This window comes from Berghia stephanieae, chromosome 7 (genome assembly GCF_034508935.2).
Source record: "Berghia stephanieae isolate SIO BIC M18660-M18661 chromosome 7, UCSD_Bste_1.3, whole genome shotgun sequence".
NCBI lineage: Eukaryota > Metazoa > Mollusca > Gastropoda > Nudibranchia > Aeolidiidae > Berghia > Berghia stephanieae.
The window spans coordinates 12,100,837-12,123,336 of NC_088366.1; the positions used below are offsets into that span (position 1 = coordinate 12,100,837).

Below are 22,500 nucleotides of genomic sequence, written 5' to 3' on the forward strand. Positions count from 1 at the left end.
CTCAGTTGAGGGACCCCGGACACAACACGGGGAAAACTAGATGTAACCATGACATTTTATAGTCTTGTTCATACAATTTAGTGAGAAGTACTCATAAACGAGGATGGCAAAAAACAATAACAAAGATCCGAGTGACGTCAACTTCATTCTATCTATAGATCTCTGGATAACACTTTTAGATTTATGAATAAATCAAATTGAGAAACTAGGGAGCAAGCACCGGTGTAAGATAGAAATTTGAACAAGTGTGTATGAAAGGTGCCAGACAAAGCAAGAAAGAAAAATACAAGAGAAAAAAAAAATACATCCCAAAAATCAGTCTACCTCGACTGGGGATGGAACCTCAGACCTTCTGATCCCCGATCAGACGTTTCATGGTAGCACGTTTGACCGGGAATCAGAAGGTCTGAGGTTCGATCCCCAGTCCAGGTAGATTGATTTTTTGTCATGTATTGGGGTTGAGATCATAATTTCTACTTATTTTCAAGCCAAGTTATGCTGTTGTCGCAATATAAACTCTTTTATTAAACAACACACGCTTTTCTCTACTTCAAAAATCACATGGGGACTTTTGATGCTAGAGTTATAGTCTGATATTTATATATATATATATATATATATATATATATATATATATATATATATATATATATATATATATATATATATATATATAGTGAGAACTGTTCATAAAAATGACTGTCTAAAAATAACAACAAAGAGCTGAGTGACGTCAACTTCGTTCTATAGTTAAACAGTGAATGGGCATGATCTAAGAACTTATATTAACTTTCCATGTGCTCGAGGTCATTCGTCACATGGCAAAATGTGCTCAAAGTGAAACACTTAGTGAAAAGTGTTCACAGCTTTTGAAATATCTCACATCACGGTTGGTCACTTGATTCAGCTTGACACATGGGTATGTTTACAACATTTGTAAACAAAGCAGCGTGTTTACATTTGTTAAGAAATATCCGATCGTTGGACAGCAACAAAGCATGTGATCGATGACTTGCTTTTATGAAAACATGAATATAGATCGCTCCCATTGCGTCTGATTTCATCAAATTTTCAATGTTACAGGCACATAGATTAACAAGAATTTTTAAAAAATCATTACCATTGTAAGAATAAGTCGATCCAACGCTTTTACATAAGACACACACACACAAGCTCATAATTTACACACCTGACAAGCAGTAGTATTTCAGAAGGATAATTTACACGCTTTGTGACAATAATAATAAGGAAGTGGTTATTCAGTATCAGATACTGAATAGTGCTTTGCCACTATTCAGTATCCATAAGGAACTCTTTTTTATAGAGAGAGTGAAAAGTGCGACAATCTCGGTTGAACTGCTGACCTACTTCCAGATTGAACAAGTGCAGTAACTGACAGCCCGATTCAAAGTTGTAAAAATATTTTGATCGAAATTATTAAATTTCTGCTATCGTGCAATTAACATAGTTCAAAATATCAAAATAAGAGAGGCAGTCAAATACATTTTTTAATGTCTGAATAGACATGATTAAATGTCTCTCAAAGTTTAGTGACACCATGGCATGGTGGATATAAGCTGTTTGACTCTGAGCTTAAGGTTCGAGAGTTCAAATCCCGTTAAGGGTAACTTTTTTTTTTTTTTTTCCCAATATTTTTTAAAAATTCCTTCTGTCTATTTATATTTTTTAAACTTTTGTTTTAATAATTTTATTTGCTTGAAATATACTTTAATGTTGATAATATACTATTGTTCTTTATATATTATTATTATTATTATTATTATTATTATTATTATTATTATTATATTATTATTATTATTATTATTATTATTATTATTATTATTATTATTATATTATTATATTATTATTATTACTTACTTACTATTATTATTATCGTTGTTGTTGTAATCGTCATCACCGTCATTATTATGATTATGGTTATGATTTTTTTTTAATCAAGTAGTTGGAGTAATTTAATCAGTTATCGATTTATTACGAATATCTTTTATGTGTTATCACCGCGTTGTTGTTTTTCATTATTGTGCTCTTCTATTGTTTATTACTTTTTAAAACCTTGCTTTTTTCTGTTGTTGTTGTTCTCCTTGTTGTTGTTGTTTGTTTGTTTGTTTTGTCATCTAAGACAAACCCGATTCATTATAAATTCATTTTTAATTGAGCGATGTACTTCCGAGAATTACTTGCCGTATTATATTGAAATTTACATGACAATAATAATAATAATAATAATAATAATAATAATATAATAATAATAATAATAATAATAATAATAATAATAATAATAATAATAATAATAATAATAATAATAATAATGATAATAATAATGATAATAATAATAATAATAATAATAATAATAATAATAATAATAATAATAATAATAATAATAATAATAATAATAATAATAATAATAATAATAATAATAATTTAAATAGATACTGAATATTAGACTACAATTGACATCTATTTACTGAATACACGTGGTATTTTTATGGATGTTTCTTTTTTTACGAAACCTGCTAAAACACGCCGAAACCCGACAAAGTTATGGAAAGTAGGCAAATAATGGGAGTGAACCTGGGACTCAGGGAAGTGTACACCATTGGGGAGTGAACCTGGGACTGGGTTTCGTTTTTTAAAAAAGCAATTACTTTTTTACGAAACCCGCCAATATCCAACAAAGTTATGGAAAGAAAGTAACAGTGGGGGAGTGAACCCGAGACTATGGTTTTTCGGCGGGTTTTGGCGGGTTTCGTAAAAAAGTAATTGCTTCATTCTCGTCTGGTACCCAACTCCCATAGTTCGGCTTCATTTCCCACTGGTATCCATCTTCCATAGTCCCAGGTTCATTTCCACTGATTTCCTCTTTTCACAGTCCCAGGTTCACTCCCAACCGGTGTGCACTTCCCTGAGTCCCGGTTCATTGCCCAATGGTGCCCACTTCCCATAACTTTTGACAATTTCGGTAGGTTTCGAAATAAAAGTACATTCTGAGCTCACTGTCCACTGGTATCAGCCTCTCGCAGTCCCGAATTCAATCCTCATCGGTGTCCAAATCCTAGATTCACTCCCCACTGCTGCCTGCTTCCCATAACTTTGTCGGCTTTTGGCGGGTTTCGTAAAAAAGTAATTCCCCTCCCCCTTGGTATTGCTTTTTTACAAAATCCAGAGTCCCAGGTTCAATTCCCACAAGTGTACACTTCCCTGATTCTCAGGATCACTCCCACTGTTGCCTTCTTCAATAACTTTGTCGGATATTGCCAGGTTTAGTCGGGTTTTGTAAAAAAGTAATTGCTTTTATGTGAAACTCGCTGAAACCCGCCGAAAACCAGAGTCTCAGGTTCACTCCCCACTGGTGTACACTTCCCTGAGTCTCAGGTTCACTCACCACTGTTGCCTACTTCCCATAACTTTCTCGGATATTGCCAGGTTTTCGTCGGGTTTCGTAAAAAAGTAATTGCTTTTATGTGAAACTCGCTGAAATCCGCAGAAAACAAGAGTCTCAGGTTCACTGCCCAGTGGTGTACACTTCCATGAATCTCAGGTTCACTCCCCATTGTTGCCTACTTTCAAAATCTGTCGGATATTGCCGGGTTTCGTAAAAAAATAATTGCTTTTATGTGAAACTCGCTGAAATCCGTCGAAAACCATAGTCTCAGGTTCACTCCCCACTGGTGTACACTTCCCTTAGTCTCAGGTTCACTCCCCATTATTTGCCTACTTTCCATAACTTTGCCCGATTTTGTTGGGAGATGGCGCATTTCGTAAACAAAAAGTAATTGCTTTTTTTTTTCAAAATCCGCCGAAACCCAGTCACAGGTTCACTCCCCACTGGTGTACACTTCCCTGAATCTCAGGTTCACTCCCCACTGTTGCCTACTACCATAACTTTCTCGGATATTGCCAGGTTTTGTCGGGTTTTGTAAAAAAGTAATTGCTTCTTTATGAAACTAGCTGAATCCCGCCGAAAACCATAGTCTCAGGTTCACTCCCCACTGGTGTACACTTCACTGAGTCTCAGGTTCACTCCCCACGCTTTGCCTACTTTCCACAATTTTGCCGCATATTGTCGGGTTTCGTAAAAAAGTAATTCCCCCCCCCCCCTATTTTGTTATTGCTTTTTTACAAAACCCAGAGTCCCAGGTTCACTCCCCACTGGTGTACACTTCCCTGAATCTCAGGTTCATCCCCTCCCCCCCCCCCCCCCTACACACACACGCCCACACACACACGCTGCTGCCTACCTCCCATAACTTTGTCGGATATTGCCAGGTGTCGTCGGGTTTCGTAAAAAAGTAATTGCTTTTTATTACGAAACCCGTCGAAACCCAGTCCCAGGTTCACTCCCCACTGGTGTACACTTCTCTGAGTCCCATATTCACTCCCACAGCTGCACTCTTCCCATAACTTTGTCAGGTTACGGAAAAAAAGACACCGTATTATAGTGCAAAACCACTATTCAGTGTCAGATACTGAATAGTGCAAAACCGCTATTCAGTATCTGATACTGAATAGTGCAAAACCACTATTCAGTATCAGATACCCCCCCTCTTTCCAGCCTAGACTAATATTTACTTAAAACACATTACATGAGTGTGTCAATATTCAAGAAACACAGTTGGTAACACGCCGATTCAACATAAAAGGGGAAAAAAGTTCAACACGCACGAAATATTTTCTTTAAAACGCCTTACTTTTAAGCGAGACATTGACACATTGCATTATTATTAGGCTAGCACTATTCAGTATCTGATACTGAATAGTGGTTTTGCACTATTCAGTATCTGATACTGAATAGTGGTTTTGCACTATTCAGTATCAGATACTGAATAGCGGTTTTGCACTATTCAGTATCTGACACTGAATAGTGGTTTTGCACTATAATACGGTGTCTTTTTTTCCGTAACCTGACAAAGTTATGGGAAGAGTGCAGCTGTGGGAGTGAATATGGGACTCAGAGAAGTGTACACCAGTGGGGAGTGAACCTGGGACTGGGTTTCGACGGGTTTCGTAATAAAAAGCAATTACTTTTTTACGAAACCCGACGACACCTGGCAATATCCGACAAAGTTATGGGAGGTAGGCAGCAGCGTGTGTGTGTGGGCGTGTGTGTGTAGGGGGGGGGGGGGGGAGGGGATGAACCTGAGATTCAGGGAAGTGTACACCAGTGGGGAGTGAACCTGGGACTCTGGGTTTTGTAAAAAAGCAATAACAAAATAGGGGGGGGGGGGGGGAATTACTTTTTTACGAAACCCGACAATATGCGGCAAAATTGTGGAAAGTAGGCAAAGCGTGGGGAGTGAACCTGAGACTCAGTGAAGTGTACACCAGTGGGGAGTGAACCTGAGACTATGGTTTTCGGCGGGATTCAGCTAGTTTCATAAAGAAGCAATTACTTTTTTACAAAACCCGACAAAACCTGGCAATATCCGAGAAAGTTATGGTAGTAGGCAACAGTGGGGAGTGAACCTGAGATTCAGGGAAGTGTACACCAGTGGGGAGTGAACCTGTGACTGGGTTTCGGCGGATTTTGAAAAAAAAAGCAATTACTTTTTGTTTACGAAATGCGCCATCTCCCAACAAAATCGGGCAAAGTTATGGAAAGTAGGCAAATAATGGGGAGTGAACCTGAGACTAAGGGAAGTGTACACCAGTGGGGAGTGAACCTGAGACTATGGTTTTCGACGGATTTCAGCGAGTTTCACATAAAAGCAATTATTTTTTTACGAAACCCGGCAATATCCGACAGATTTTGAAAGTAGGCAACAATGGGGAGTGAACCTGAGATTCATGGAAGTGTACACCACTGGGCAGTGAACCTGAGACTCTTGTTTTCTGCGGATTTCAGCGAGTTTCACATAAAAGCAATTACTTTTTTACGAAACCCGACGAAAACCTGGCAATATCCGAGAAAGTTATGGGAAGTAGGCAACAGTGGTGAGTGAACCTGAGACTCAGGGAAGTGTACACCAGTGGGGAGTGAACCTGAGACTCTGGTTTTCGGCGGGTTTCAGCGAGTTTCACATAAAAGCAATTACTTTTTTACAAAACCCGACTAAACCTGGCAATATCCGACAAAGTTATTGAAGAAGGCAACAGTGGGAGTGATCCTGAGAATCAGGGAAGTGTACACTTGTGGGAATTGAACCTGGGACTCTGGATTTTGTAAAAAAGCAATACCAAGGGGGAGGGGAATTACTTTTTTACGAAACCCGCCAAAAGCCGACAAAGTTATGGGAAGCAGGCAGCAGTGGGGAGTGAATCTAGGATTTGGACACCGATGAGGATTGAATTCGGGACTGCGAGAGGCTGATACCAGTGGACAGTGAGCTCAGAATGTACTTTTATTTCGAAACCTACCGAAATTGTCAAAAGTTATGGGAAGTGGGCACCATTGGGCAATGAACCGGGACTCAGGGAAGTGCACACCGGTTGGGAGTGAACCTGGGACTGTGAAAAGAGGAAATCAGTGGAAATGAACCTGGGACTATGGAAGATGGATACCAGTGGGAAATGAAGCCGAACTATGGGAGTTGGGTACCAGACGAGAATGAAGCAATTACTTTTTTACGAAACCCGCCAAAACCCGCCGAAAAACCATAGTCTCGGGTTCACTCCCCCACTGTTACTTTCTTTCCATAACTTTGTTGGATATTGGCGGGTTTCGTAAAAAAGTAATTGCTTTTTTAAAAAACGAAACCCAGTCCCAGGTTCACTCCCCAATGGTGTACACTTCCCTGAGTCCCAGGTTCACTCCCCATTATTTGCCTACTTTCCATAACTTTGTCGGGTTTCGGCGTGTTTTAGCAGGTTTCGTAAAAAAAGAAACATCCATAAAAATACCACGTGTATTCAGTAAATAGATGTCAATTGTAGTCTAATATTCAGTATCTATTTAAATTATTATTATTATTATTATTATTATTATTATTATTATTATTATTATTATTATTATTATTATTATTATTATTATTATTATTATTATTATTATATTATCATTATTATTATCATTATTATTATTATTATTATTATTATTATTATTATTATTATTATTATTATTATTATTATTATTATTATTATTATTATTATTATTATTATTATTATTGTCATGTAAATTTCAATATAATACGGCAAGTAATTCTCGGAAGTACATCGCTCAATTAAAAATGAATTTATAATGAATCGGGTTTGTCTTAGATGACAAAACAAACAAACAAACAACAACAACAAGGAGAACAACAACAACAGAAAAAAGCAAGGTTTTAAAAAGTAATAAACAATAGAAGAGCACAATAATGAAAAACAACAACGCGGTGATAACACATAAAAGATATTCGTAATAAATCGATAACTGATTAAATTACTCCAACTACTTGATTAAAAAAAAATCATAACCATAATCATAATAATGACGGTGATGACGATTACAACAACAACGATAATAATAATAGTAAGTAAGTAAGTATAATAATAATAATAATAATAATAATAATAATAATAATAATAATAATAATAATAATAATAATAATAATAATAATAATAATAATAATAATAATAATAATAATAATAATAATAATAATAAAAGAACAATAGTATATTATCAACATTAAAGTATATTTCAAGCAAATAAAATTATTAAAACAAAAGTTTAAAAAATATAAATAGACAGAAGGAATTTTTAAAAAATATTGGGAAAAAAAAAAAAAAAAGTTACCCTTAACGGGATTTGAACTCTCGAACCTTAAGCTCAGAGTCAAACAGCTTATATCCACCATGCCATGGTGTCACTAAACTTTGAGAGACATTTAATCATGTCTATTCAGACATTAAAAAATGTATTTGACTGCCTCTCTTATTTTGATATTTTGAACTATGTTAATTGCACGATAGCAGAAATTTAAAAATTTCGATCAAAATATTTTACAACTTTGAATCGGGCTGTCAGTTACTGCACTTGTTCAATCTGGAAGTAGGTCAGCAGTTCAACCGAGATTGTCGCACTTTTCACTCTCTCTATAAAAAAGAGTTCCTTATGGATACTGAATAGTGGCAAAGCACTATTCAGTATCTGATACTGAATAACCACTTCCTATAATATAATATATTATTATACTCTGGCTTTGAGGAAAACCTGATTTTCAGGGGAATGCGGTTGTCAAAGATGATGTCCCTTAGTTGTGTCCAACACAGTGACAACTATTTATTTGTTTTTGGCTCGATGTTTTATAGATAGAACGAAGTTTACGTCACCCAGGTCTTTGTTATTGTTTTGTTTTGTTTTTTTCTGCCAACCACGTTTATGAGTTATTCTCATTAAACTGTATTAACCTGACTATAGATAGAATGCGCTTGGCCAAGGAGTTCACAACATTGCCATCCGGAAGTATAACGGACCAACACACAAAACTCTGTGTAACCATGAACTTTTATAGTCTGATTAATACAGTTTAGTGAGAACAACTCACAAACGCGGACGGTAAAAACAAAAACAAAGGCATGCGTGACGTCATCTTCGTTCTATCTATAAACGTTCAAGTTTACACATAGTTTTGTGTGTTGATCCGTTATATTTCCGGATGGCAATGTTGTGAGTTTTTTCGCCAAGCGCACAGCAACCATTGCCAACCGAAAGTAGAACGGACCAACACACAAAACTATGTGTAACCATGACCGTTTATAGTCAGGTTAGTACAGTTTAGTGAGAATTACTCATAAACAAAAACAATAACAAAGAGCTGAATGCCGTCATTTTCGTTTCATCTATAACACTTGCTTTCGGACTGGTAGGCCTGAGTGTTGCAAAGGATTTAGCTCTTTATTCACATTCTCTCAGCGTACTCATGTGTAAAATGAATAGCTGGCCATTTACCATTCGCGAGGTCCCAGATTTGTGCGGTTATGTGGTCTTGTCGTATGATACTCGCTTTTGGATCGGAAGGTCCTGGGTTCGAGCCTCGCTCGGCGGATAGTTGAGTCCTTGGAGAAGGATCTTGACTCACATTCTCTCACCGTACTCAGGTGTAAAATGAGTAACTGGCCGTTAACAGCTTTGTCTCTGTCAGAAAAAAAAATGTATTATCGCCTAACAGGCGCCATGTCCCGTCCTACATGTTAAATGTTGCTGATGGCCAGGGACCCCTTGGAAAGCGCTTTGAGCACGTTTAGTGGATATTGCCCTATAGATAGTATGCGCTTTGCTAAGAAGCTCATAACATTGCCATCCGGAAGTATAACGGACCAACACACAAGACCGTGTGTATCCATGAACGTTTATAGTCAGGTTAATACAGTTTAGTGAGCATTACTCATAAACGCGGATGGTAAAAAACAATAACAAAGGCCTGAGTGACGTCAACTAAGAACTATCTATATAAAAGCTCAATTATTTTTTTTTATCTGGCTATTTATCATTCACGAGATTCCAGATTTGAGAGGTGTTTGCCAAGATGAGGACCATTTTAATCAAGCGATATTTGAAGGACGAGTTTTCTGGTCAAATTTTTAATTGGATTCAGTAGTCTGATGTCACGCCGCCCGGCAACGACGGCCATCTTGGTTCTAAACAAAGAAAATCATTGCTTTTTATTCTTCAAGCTGGCTAGAACTTTTCATATGCCTTGTGATCAGAATGTGTAAAAGTCAAAACATGGTCAAATTTATGGGGGGGTTTTTCTCCTCTGGATACGCTTTTATGCTCGCCGGGGAAATATTTCATACGGGCGTCCGCCATTGTTCTGATAGTTTAGAGCCAGTGTTACTAAGTCACCATCCGTCATTAGAAAGGAAGTGACGTTACGACTGTTGAAGAGTATTACGAGTTTTACCAGAGTACAGCAGTTAACTGGTTAAATAGGATTAAATAGTCGTAACGTCACTTCCTTCCTAATGACGCATGGTAACAGTAACACTGGCTCTAAACTATCGGAACAATGGCGGACGCCCGTATGAAATATTTCTCCGGCGAGCATAAAGGATATCCAGAGGAAAAAACCCCCATAAATTTGATCATGTTTTGACTTTTACACATTCTGATCAAAAGCCATATGAAAAGGGAATGAAAAGTTCTAGCCAACATGCAGAATAAAAAGTAATGATTTTCTTTGTTTAGAACCAAGATGGCCGCCGTTGCCTGGCGGCGTGACATCAGACTACTGAATCCTATTGCACACGCAAAACCAGGGGAGTCGAATCTACACAATGTCGTGATTTACCTATAGATAGTATGCGCTTGGCTAAGAAGTTCACTACATTACCATCCGGAAGTATAACTAACAAACACACAAAATTGTGTGTAACCATGATCGTTTATAGTCGGGTCGATACGGTTTAGTGAGAATTACTCATAAACGCGGATAGCAAAAAAACAATAACAAAGACCTGAGTGACGTCATCTTCGAATTAATCTATAGCCTGACACAAGAACCGTGGCCTTCGTAAAGTTATGGCCTGACACTGACCAAAAAATGACAAAATGTCAAAATGCCAGTCTTTGGCCACAAAAGAAAACAAATCGTGAGTTGTATTCAATAGTTCAACAAATGAAATAACTTGTTTCCATGAGCTCTACTAACGACAACTCACTAAGCGGTGCAAAAAAAACCCCAAATAATGACGTCAAACTACCAGTCCTTTTGGATTTCAGTGTCAGGCGATAACATAACGATGGCTACGCTAGAACCCTATAGGACTTATAGTTTGACGTCATTTTAAAGGTTTGTGCAGCGTCTAGTGAGTAGAGCTCAAGGAAACAAGTGATTCCATCGGCTGAACTGTTGAATACAACTCACGATTTGTTTTCTTTTGCGACCAAAGACTTGTCTTTTGACGCATTAAAAATGTTTTTTGGTTGAAGTTGACGCCACTCCGGCCTTTGTTGTTGTTTTTTGCCATCCACGTTTATGAGTAATTCTCATTAAACTGTATTAACTATATTATAAACGTTCAAGATTATAAGTTGACGATGGCGACGGATATGGTGACAATGACATAATATCTATCTATTGCTTTTAAACTGGTCGAGATAACGATAGATAGAACGAAGCTGACGTAACTCAGGCCTTTGTTATTGTTTTTGCCATCCGCGTTTGTGAGTTGTTCTCACTAAACTGTATTAACCAGACTATAAAAGTTCATGGTTACACAGAGTTTGTGTGTTGGTCCGTTATACTTCCGGATGGCAATGTTGTGTACTCCTTGGCCAAGCGCATTCTATCTATAGAAAGGATGCGCTTGGCTAAGAAGCTCATAACATTGCCATCCGGAAGTATAACAGACCAACACACAAAACTGTGTGTATCCATGAACGTTTATAGTCAGGTTAATACAGTTCAGTGAGCATTACTCATAAATGCGGATAGCAAAAAAAATAACAAAGACATGAGTGACGTCATCTTCGAACTATCTATAGACAGAACGGAGATGAGGTCACTCAAGCCTTTGTTATATATTTTATTTTACCATCCGCGTTTGTGAGTGATTCTCACTAAACTGTATCAACCACACTATAAAAGTTCATGGATACACACAGTTTTGTGTGTTGGTCCGTTATACTTCCGGATGGCAATGTTATGAGCTTCTCAGCGAAGCACATACTATCTATCTATTGGTTTTAAACAGGTCGAGATAACTATTAATAGTATGCGCTTGGCTAAGAAGCTCATAACATTGCCATTCGGAAGTATAACGGACCAACACACAAAACTGTGTATAACCATGAACGTTTATAGTCAGGTTAATACAGTTTAGTGAGAACTACTCATAAACGCGGATGGTAAAATAAAATATATAACAAAGGCTTGAGTGACCTCATCTCCGTTCTGTCTATAGATAGTTCGAAGATGACGTCACTCATGTCTTTGTTATTTAATATATAACAAAGACACGAGTGATGTCATCTTCGAACTATCTATAGAACTGACGATGTGACCGCAATGGACTGGATTAGTTTGAAAAAATATCATGATCAGTTGCTTTAATATAGTAAAAGGCGTTTAACTACCGTACTCTGGATAAAAAAAAGTTTGTTTTTTTTTTAATTTGGTCAGAAAACTCGTCCTTCAAATTTTAAATATCTATCGAATTAAATGGCACATCTTCGCCAAAAAAAAAAAGCCCAAAACCTTGAACCTCGTGAGGTCTTCCTTAGATCCCAGGTTTGAGAGTTTTTGCCAAGATGAGTGTCATTTAAATCGATAGATATTGGAAGGACACATTTTCTGACCAAATTTTGATATAGATAGTATACGCTTGGCTAAGAAGCTCATAACATTGCCATCCGGAAGTATAACGGACCAACACACAAAACTGTGTGTATCCATGAACGTTTATTGTCGGGTTAATACAGTTCAGTGAGCATTACTCATAAACGCGGATGGCAAAAAACAATAACAAAGACCTGAGTGACGTCATCTTCGAACTATCTATACGAATTTTTCCACAGTGAGACAGTTAACAGATTAAATTGATGTTTTTTAGAATGTTTATTATGACCTCACTTGTTTTCAAAGAACGTACCAAGGCCTCGTTAACATTTGTTATCTGTAATCCGGTTAAGTGGTCTTGTGGTATGACATTCGCTTTCGGATCGGCGAATAGTTGAGTCCTTGGAAAAGGCTATTTACCCACATTCTCTCACCGTGCTCAAGTGGAAAATGAGTACCTGGCCGTTAACATTATTGTCTTTGTCAGAAAAAAAATGTAATATCGCCTAGCATGCGCAATGTCTCGTTCTATAGGTTACGTGTTGCTGTTGGTCAGGAACCCTTTGTAAAGCGCTTTGAGCAGGTTTAGTGGATATTGCGCTATATAAAAGCTCAAGTGTAAAAACTATTTAGACGTTCAATTAATAGACAATGGGCATGATCTATATTAACTTTCCGTGTGCTCGAGCTCATTAGTCACATTGCAAAATGTGCTCAAACTGACCTACATCGTGAAAAGTGTTCACAGATTTTGAACAATCTCGCATCACGGTTTGATCATTGTCTTCAGCTTGACACATGGGTATGTTTACAACTTTCATAAAGAAAGCAGTGTGTTCAGAAATCTCCAATCGTTGGACAGCAAAAAATCACGTGATTGATGACTTGGTTGGACGAAAACATAAATATAGATAGTTCGAAGATGACGTCACTCATTCTTTGTTATTGTTTTTGCCATCCGCGTTTATGAGTACTTCTCACTAAACTGTATTAACCAGACTATAAACCTTCAAGGTTACACACAGTTGTGTGTGTTGGCCAGTTTGACTTCCGAATGGCAATGTTGTGAACTTCTTCGCCAAGTGCATACTATCTAATAGATAGAATGCGCTTGGCCAAGGAGTTCACAACATTGCCATCCGGAAGTATAACGGACCAACACACAAACTCTGTGTAACCATGAACTTTTATAGTCTGGTTAATACAGTTTAGTGAGAACAACTCACAAACGCGGATGGAAAAACAATAACAAAGGCCTGAGTGACGTCATCTTCGAACTATCTATAGATAGAATGCGCTTGGCCAAGGAGTTCACAACATTGCCATCCGGAAGTATAACGGACCAACACACAAATTCTGTGTAACCATGAACTTTTATAGTCTGGTTAATACAGCTTAGGGAGAACAACTCACAAACGCGGATGGCAAAAACAATAACAAAGGCCTGAGTGACGTCATCTGCATACTATCTATAGACGCTCCCATAAATAGATAACTACGCCTCTCGGACAGTCGTCATAATGTAAACAATGGCAGTGATTGGTATACATAGCGAACTCCACAGGCTTTACTTTCGGTGGTACGTATCTCAGCAAAGTTCCCACTGATCTACTCCTTGAGATCAAGAAAACCAACACCGAACTACATCTATGTGTCAACTTAAATGTTTATAATCCGATCGAGAAAATCTTGTGATAACTAGTCACCCATATAGATAGTATGCAGATGACGTCACTCAGGCCTTTGTTATTGTTTTTGCGATCCGCGTTTGTGAGTTGTTCTCACTAAACTGTATTAACCAGACTATAAAAGTTCATGGTTACACATAGTTTGTGTGTTGGTCCGTTATACTTCCGTATGGCAATGTTGTGAACTCCTTGGCCAAGCGCATTCTATGTATGGATAGTTCGAAGATGGCGTCACTCAGGTCTTTATTATTGTTTTTTGCCATCCGTGTTTATGAGTAATGCTCACTGAACTGTATTAACCCAACTTTAAACGTTCATGGATACACACAGTTTTGTGTGTTGGTCCGTTTTATTTCCGGATGGCAATCTGATGAGCTTCTTAGCCAAGCGCATACTATCTATAGATATGGTATGCACTTGGCTAAGGAGCTCATAACATTGCCTCAGTTAAGGAATTGTGTACTTGCTTGTATAACACTCAGGCCTTTGTTATTGTTTTTGCCATCCGCGTTTGTGAGTGATTCTCACTAAACTGTATTAACCAGACTATAGATAGAATGCGCTTGGCCAAGGAGTTCACAACATTGCCATCCGGAAGTATAACGAGCCAACACACAAACTCTGTGTAACCACGAACTTTTATAGTCTGGTTAATACAGTTTAGTGAGAACAACTCACAAACGCGGATGGCAAAAACAATAACAAAGGCCTGAGTGACGTCATCTGCATACTATCTATAGATAGTATGCGCTTGGCCAATAAGCTCATAACATTGCCATCCGGAAGTAAAACGGACCAACACACAAAACTGTGTGTATCCATGAACGTTTATAGTCAGTTTAATACAGTTCAGTGACCATTACTCATAAAAGCGGATGGCAAAAAACGATAACAAAGACCTGAGTGACGTCATCTTCGAACTATCTATAAAAGTTCATGGTTACACAGTGTTTGTGTGTTGGTCCGTTACTTCCGGATGGCAATGTTGTGAACTCCTTGGCCAAGCGCATTCTATCTATAGTCAGATTGATGTCCGAAAGCAATATTATGAGTTTGATTTAACATTGTTGTAATGGACAATAATATTTTTGCGTAGGTTTGAAAACATATCCAGTATACCATTTAGGCCTTAACTATTTTTGAAATCAATTGCAAATATCATGTCCCTTTGTCAACGTCGGTTTTGTCTAATCCAAGCTGGGATAATTGAAGGAGACGGGGAGGGGGGGGGGGGGTCGTTGTTTGTTTGTTTTCTGTTCTGTTTTAAATAAACATATTAAGATTCCCTTTATCCATCCCAAACGGGAAATTTGTCTTTAGGGTCTATTCCAAGGGAAGGGAATGTGATATATATATATATATATATATATATATATATATATATATATATATATATATATATATATATATATATCCTTTTCTTGTAAACTATACCTCTGTGTCAGAATATTATGTACTCATCAATGGGAGCGATCTATATTCATGTTTTCATCCAACCAAGTCATCGATCACATGGTTTGTTGCTGTACAACGATTGGACATTTCTCAATGTACCTAAACACGCTGCTATGTTTATGACAGTTGTAAACAAACCCATGAGTCATTCTGAGCACAATGACCAATTGTAACATTGGATATTACTCAAACTGTGAACACTTTTCACTATATAGGTCATTATGAGCACACTTTGAAATGTGACCAATGACCTCGAGCACATGGAAATGTAATATAGATCATGCCCATTTTGACAAGAAAACTCTATCTCCAATTGTCTTCAATAGTCGTAACGTCACTTCCTTCCTAATGACGTATGGTAACTTAGTAACACTGGCTCTAAACTATCGGAACAATGGCGGACGCCGTATGAAATATTTCTCCGGCGAGCTTAAACGCGTATCCAGAGGAAAAACCCCCCATCAATTTGATCATGTTTTGACTTTTACACATTCTGATCACAAGGCATATGAAAAGGGAATGAAAAGTTCTAGCCAGCATGAAGAATAAAAAGTAATGATTTTCTTTGTTTAGAACCAAGATGGCTGCCGTTGCCGGGCGCGTGACATCAGACTACTGAATCCAATGATCGATCGATTGAAATGAACCCCCATCTTTTTACTCACTTAGTCCCAGGTTTGAGGGGTATTTTTATCCCAAGATGAGAGTCATTTAAATCGATCGATATTCGAAGCACTAATTTTTAGGCCAAATTTTAAAGTGTTTTTTTTCCAGGGAATGGCAGAGGCTTCTAATGGTATTCACACGACTATGATATGACCCGCCCGGAAGCTTCGTCACAACATACCGTTCAACTCGATGCTCTGCGGGTTCGGGCTCGTTATCACAACGGATACACATGTTGGACAGGGTGGAAAGTCTTCCACTGATGAAGCGATTTTGCCTTTAGGCAGGTTCTCGACCGAAGCCGATTCGCTACCACCCAGTGTCTCCTCTTACTGATGGAGAAACCTGGCAACTGCTCCCCCAGTTACGATGAGTCTACGTCCCCGCCTCCTCGAGGGATTGAATTGAGGGAATGGCAGTTCACCAGTTAAATAGTTCTATAGAGCCACAAAGCCCATGGAGTTGGAGTTTATCCCGATTTCTAAAGCGTGAACTGGAGAGAAAAAACACACCACTTGCATGCTACCCTTTGGTTAGGACATAATACTTGCAAGTACTTTCCGCCAGATCGACCCAATTACTGTTGATGGACAGGAGGATCAGAAAAAAATAATCTCGACTTCACCCAGGATCGATCTCAACCCCTTTTGCCCGAGAGTCAAGTGCTCTGCCGACTGAACAATCGGGACCCATTATTTTGTGTTAAAGGGATAGTTTAACTTTGATCTATGACTTTCATGATATTGTGAATTATGAGCAACTTTACAAATTAAAGAGCGGAGGCTTTGTGAAAATATGCCCGTATATTTCTTTAACTTCTAATCAGTTTATTATGGCATTGATTGATGAACATTTTATGAACATTATTATTAAAACCACAACCTTTGAGCATACAAAACAACAACAAAATTACAATTCATTATATATATATATATATATATATATATATATATATATATATATATATATATATATATATATATATAATCCATAGATCAATATTCCAATCATCCAATTTCATGTCAAACTCATTCTTTGTCCCGTAAATAGAAGGGAAACCCCAAAACGTTTACATTATTTAAAATGGTCTTTGGTGGTTAATAAGCTGAAGAATACATTCTTCAAGTACATTGTTTCGTTTTGACTAATTTTCACACGCATCATTGATAGCAGTCATCAATGGATATGGACCCTGACCACAGAAACTGCCCTTCATATCGTCAAGACTAAGGTCCCAGACCATGACCCCTCCATAGTTGTTCTCACGCACGTATTTGACTTTGTTTCGCAGGCTTGTTGGATCGTCATACCCTGCCCACTGATCTCCAAAGGAAATATAAGGTACTTCCTGCTCGTCAATAAAGCCCTTCGATGCTCCGGAGTGAATCTCTTTACAGATTTCGTAATATGCCAAAAATCCTTTTTCTCTTGTGTACATCCCAGCATTTCCGGGTCCGCTCACCATATCGCCGACGCCATTGTTTGAGGCTGACGTAAGTCTGAAGGTTCGTGCGTAGAGAGGCATGCCGATAATAAGATTTTTAGGGTCCGCGCCCTTTTCCACCCAGTTGTTTGCTGCCCAATGTACATTTGTCTTCGGATCTTCCCAGCTGCCAGGATACAATGGACTGTTATGGCCAGTCTGTGCTTCCCAAGACCCGTGTAAATCGTAGCTCATCAAGTTGATGAAATCGAGCTCAGCATTCAAAACTGGAACGTCATAAGCCGTTTCTACCGTTTCGTCTCCGGCTGCTACAGCAGCAGTGAGTAAAAGTCTTGGCTTTCCGGTATCAGATGCTTCTTGTTTGTATGCTGCTCTCAATTCCCTCAGGAGATCTGAAAATCGATCCTTATCCTCAGGAGGGCTTCCTCTATTAGCGGGATATTCCCAATCAAGGTCAAGGCCATCAAATCTTCTTTCTCTCAAGAAATCAATGCTGGTATCGATAAATTCTTTCCGGCTAGTTGGAGTTGCCACCATGGAAATGAAAGGATCAGATCCCATATTCCAACCTCCAACTGCAAGCAAAACTTTAAGATTCGGATTTTTCTTTTTAAGCCCAGTCACCTTCTTATAATTTCCAAGATTCCAGTCAGTTTCCTCGTCGTTCCGTTCAAACGGTGCAAGCATATTTCCATTCAGCTTGGCGAAAGAAAAGACTATGTGTGTGCACAGGAAAGGATCAATATCTTCGGGTAATTGCTTGCCATCTCCGTTTCGATACTGTGCCCAATTAGTAAAGTAACACACTACTTTCTCACAGCCAGAATTCTGTTTGGGACTTCCGGAAGTTACTTTATTCGAGGCTGTGCTTTGCTTACTTTCTGTCGTTATTTTCTGATTGTTTGTTGTTGTACCATCCGATGAGGTAGTGCTTTGGTGATGATGCTCTGTCGTGTCTTTCTGACCGCTAGTTGTATATTGTTTCGAATCGATTGTTGTTTGTTTTTCTGTCATCTGTGCCACGGTGGTGGTCTTCCCGGGCTCATCGGGGGTTTTTCCAGCAAGGCAATCAACATTGCTCTCCCAGTCACATGCTTTGGTGGCGGGGTTGAAGAGTAATTCGCCATTGCAAGTTTGAGAATGTGTCAAGCCAGAACCGCACACATAATATTTATGGCAATCTGTATCATCGGCATAAAGCCCGTCGCTCTTACCATCACAGAAATTAGCACCTTCACCCCTTGGGGTGTCCCTGCAGGCAACGTTTCTTGCCCAATCACAGTTTTTTATTTTGTTGTTAAATAGGAGTCTAGGACCACACTTGGCCCAAACCGTTCTTTGTGTGTGACAATTGTAGTATGCTTGGCAATTGTCTGGATCCTCTTGTAGGCCATCAGATTTTCCTACACAGAAATCTGATTTGAAGTCGGCCCCGAGCACCGAGATGGAGAACCCCAGAAGAAGGCTCGCGAACAGTGGTGTGATAAGGTACATCACCTGGGGATTATAATGAACGTGTTATTCAAATTCGTTGAGAAAGACTCCATAACCATACGATGGCAAAATTTTACTTTCATTTCTGGATAGTTTGCATATATATATATATATATATATATATATATATATATATATATATATATATATATATATATATATATATATATATATATATATATATATATACACACACACACTCAATGCGTATCGTCAGTTGGATCAGAAGATCTGATTCAACTGACGAAATACATTGAGTGTAGAAGCGGCCGTCTTGGAAGAATGTGAGTCGCATTTTACTCATTTGAATATGCTCTGAATTGTTAATTAGATTTATAGAGCACTGTCTGACCTACAGGACATCCATCAATATTATATATATATATATATATATATATATATATATATATATATATATATATATAAATATATATATATATATATATATTAATATATATATATATATAATGTAAATTTTCACTCACATTTTTTTGCCGAGACGACTCGTTTCTGTGTTCCTTACACTTCCTCAGTCGGCATAATCCATTTGCAATGTCCGTAGAAAACTCCAAACTAACTATTAGCTCTAACCACCATTATCGAGCACTTTCGTACCTACATGTACCCACCAACACTCATAAATATATATATATATATATATATATATATATATATATATATATATATATATATATATATATATATTCAATTTAAATATCCAAATAAAACTACGTACTAGTCATTTGCCATTTTTCTGAGTAGTTCTCACTTCACTCAATTCTATCAACCAGACGATAAACGTTTAAGGTTACACATGGCGGATGTTGTGAGCATTTTGGGCGAAACGCATAGCATCAATTAAATCCCTCAATTTGAGAACACAGCTGTCTCCGTGACATTGAACATTTACTGCGATATAAGGCGTAATATTACACCAGCTTCCGGTAAATACACCATAATTGCCTATTACAATACACATTATACCCATACTCCAACATTGGATATTCAATAAAAACATTCCCGAGTCATATCACTTGCCATCTTATCTGACCATTGTGACCAAGTAGGGGGGAAAATTGCTTCTAGTATTAACTCTTTAACGGCTAGACTGATTTTCACTCAAATCAAAATGCATTTCTTGATTTATCTGGTCTTAATAAAGTGGATGGATAGAATTAAGAAGGAATAAGTATGGAAAAGAACACAGCAATGTGAGAGGAAATAGGAAGAAGACGATGGAGGTGGATTGGACCGTGGCCTTCGTAAAGTTATGGCCTGACACTGACCAAAAAATGACGTCAAAATGCCAGTCTTTTGCCACAGAAGAAAACAAATCGTGAGTTGTATTCAATAGTTCAACCAATGAAATAACTTGTTTCCATGAGCACTACTAACGACAATTCACTAGGCCGTGCAAAAACCAAATAATGACGTCAAACTGCCCGTCCTTTTGGATTTCAGTGTCAGGCAATAACATAACGATGGCTACGATTGGACACATCCAAAGAAAGAATGACTCCACTATAACAAAGAAAGTATTAGTCTGGAACCCTAAGGGCAAAAGATCAATGGGAAGGCCAGGGGGAACATGGACAAGAATTAAAGAAGCTGATACAATACAGAGAAGTTATAAGACATGGAACGAGAAAAAAAAGTTAGATCAGGATAGAGAAGGATGGAAACCGTTTGTCTGTGGCATATGCCCTGACTCAGGGTGAAAAAAGCGATGATGATGATGATGATGATGATGATGATGATGATGATTATGATGATGATGAATGATGATGATGATGATGATGATGATGATGATGATATGATGTGATGATGATGATGATGATGATGATGATGATGATGATGATGATGATGATGATGATGATGATGATGATGATGATGATGATGATGATGATGATGATGATATGATGATGATGATGATGATGATGATGATGATGATGATATGATGATGATTGATGATGATGATGATGATGATGATGATGATGATGATGATGATGATGATGATTATGATGATGATGATGATGATGATGATGATGATGATGATGATGATGATGAAGAAAGGACCAAGAGAGTAGTTGGATAATCTGGATTGAAACTCGGCCTTCGAGGAAGTACGAGTCACGTGATTGTTTGGATTCTGACAAGTCCCAGCATCCACTGATTTTGCAACAGGGGATGAATTATTTTCTCTTGGAAACGCTGACGCTGTTGATGCTATGCGTTTAGCTAAAATACTCGCAACATCCATAATAATAATGATAATGATCAGAAGAAGAAGAAGAAGAAGAAGAAGAAGAAGAAGAATGATGAAGATGATAATGATGATGATGATGATGATGATGATGATGATGATGATGATGATGATGATGATGATGATGATGATAATAATGATAATATAATATAATAATAATAATAATAATAATAATATAATAACAATAATAATAATAATAATAACAATAATAATAATAATAATAAGAATAATGATAATAATAATAATAATAATGATGATAATATAATAATAATAATAATAATAATAATAAATAATAATAATAATAATAATAATAATAATAATAATAATGATAAAAAAAATAATAATAATAATAATAATAATGATAATAATAATAATAATAATAATAATGATAATAATAATAATAATAATAATAATAATAATAATAATAATAATAATAATAATAATAATAATAATAATAATAAATCTCTATCATCCAAGAAATGGCAATAACACGTGTAAGGTAAATAATTGCTTTCTTTCTTTTTTAAATTTTTAATTGATAGATAAGATGATAAGGCATAAAACAAAAGGGATCAAACCTGGGACTTCTAATGAGATATCTATATTCTATTGGCAAGTGGAGGGTCAGCTTAGTCCATCAGTTATGAATGAAATAAAAGTTTTCTGACCAAAATAACAAAAAATTATTTTGCCAATGTCGGAGTGGCTTGAAGAAGAATAATTAATTGTTGAGGGGTGTTACCAGTTTGTAGCTTTTAAGGCAAAATTTTTAATCGCTGCCGGTTGGGGTGGTGGTGATGGTGGTGGGGGGGGGGGGGGGAAGGGGGGTTGTTTTGTTTGTTTTTACTTAAGCCGTTTGGTATGAAATTATAGATATTTCGAAGATGACGTCACTCAGGTCTTTGTTATTGTTTTTTGCCATCCGCGTTTATGAATAGTGCTCACTGAACTATATTAACTCGACTATAAACGTTCGTGGATACACATAGTTTTGTGTGTGGATCCGTTATACTTCCGGATGGCAATGTTATGAGTTTCTTAGCCAAGTGCATACTATCTATAGGTTTGTTATTTTACTTCCTTTTTCGTTTTGTCACAATCACTTAAGTTTACCCAGTTAATACAAAAGAAAAAAACATAATAATAGCCAATAAATTGTACTTATAGATGGAATGATATTGACTTCACTCTGGTCTTTATATTGTTTTTTTTTTTTTTTGCAATCCGCGTTTATGAGTAATTCTCACTAAACTGTATTAACTATAAACGTTCAAG

The 22,500-nt window shown here is 37.2% G+C and overlaps 1 protein-coding gene across 1 annotated transcript in view; it reads right to left on the minus strand.

The window, feature by feature from the left end:
- LOC144976114 (putative chitinase 10) overlaps window positions 1-22,500 on the minus strand; it is a 52,819-nt gene that overhangs the window by 9,641 nt on the left and 20,678 nt on the right. Inside the window, exons 8-9 of the mRNA XM_078920294.1 lie at window positions 17,170-18,965; window positions 16,551-16,604 (exon numbers count right to left, since the gene is read on the minus strand). Of these exons, the coding sequence (XP_078776420.1) occupies window positions 16,551-16,604; window positions 17,170-18,965 (1,850 nt within the window). The remainder of the gene's footprint in view (window positions 1-16,550; window positions 16,605-17,169; window positions 18,966-22,500) is intronic.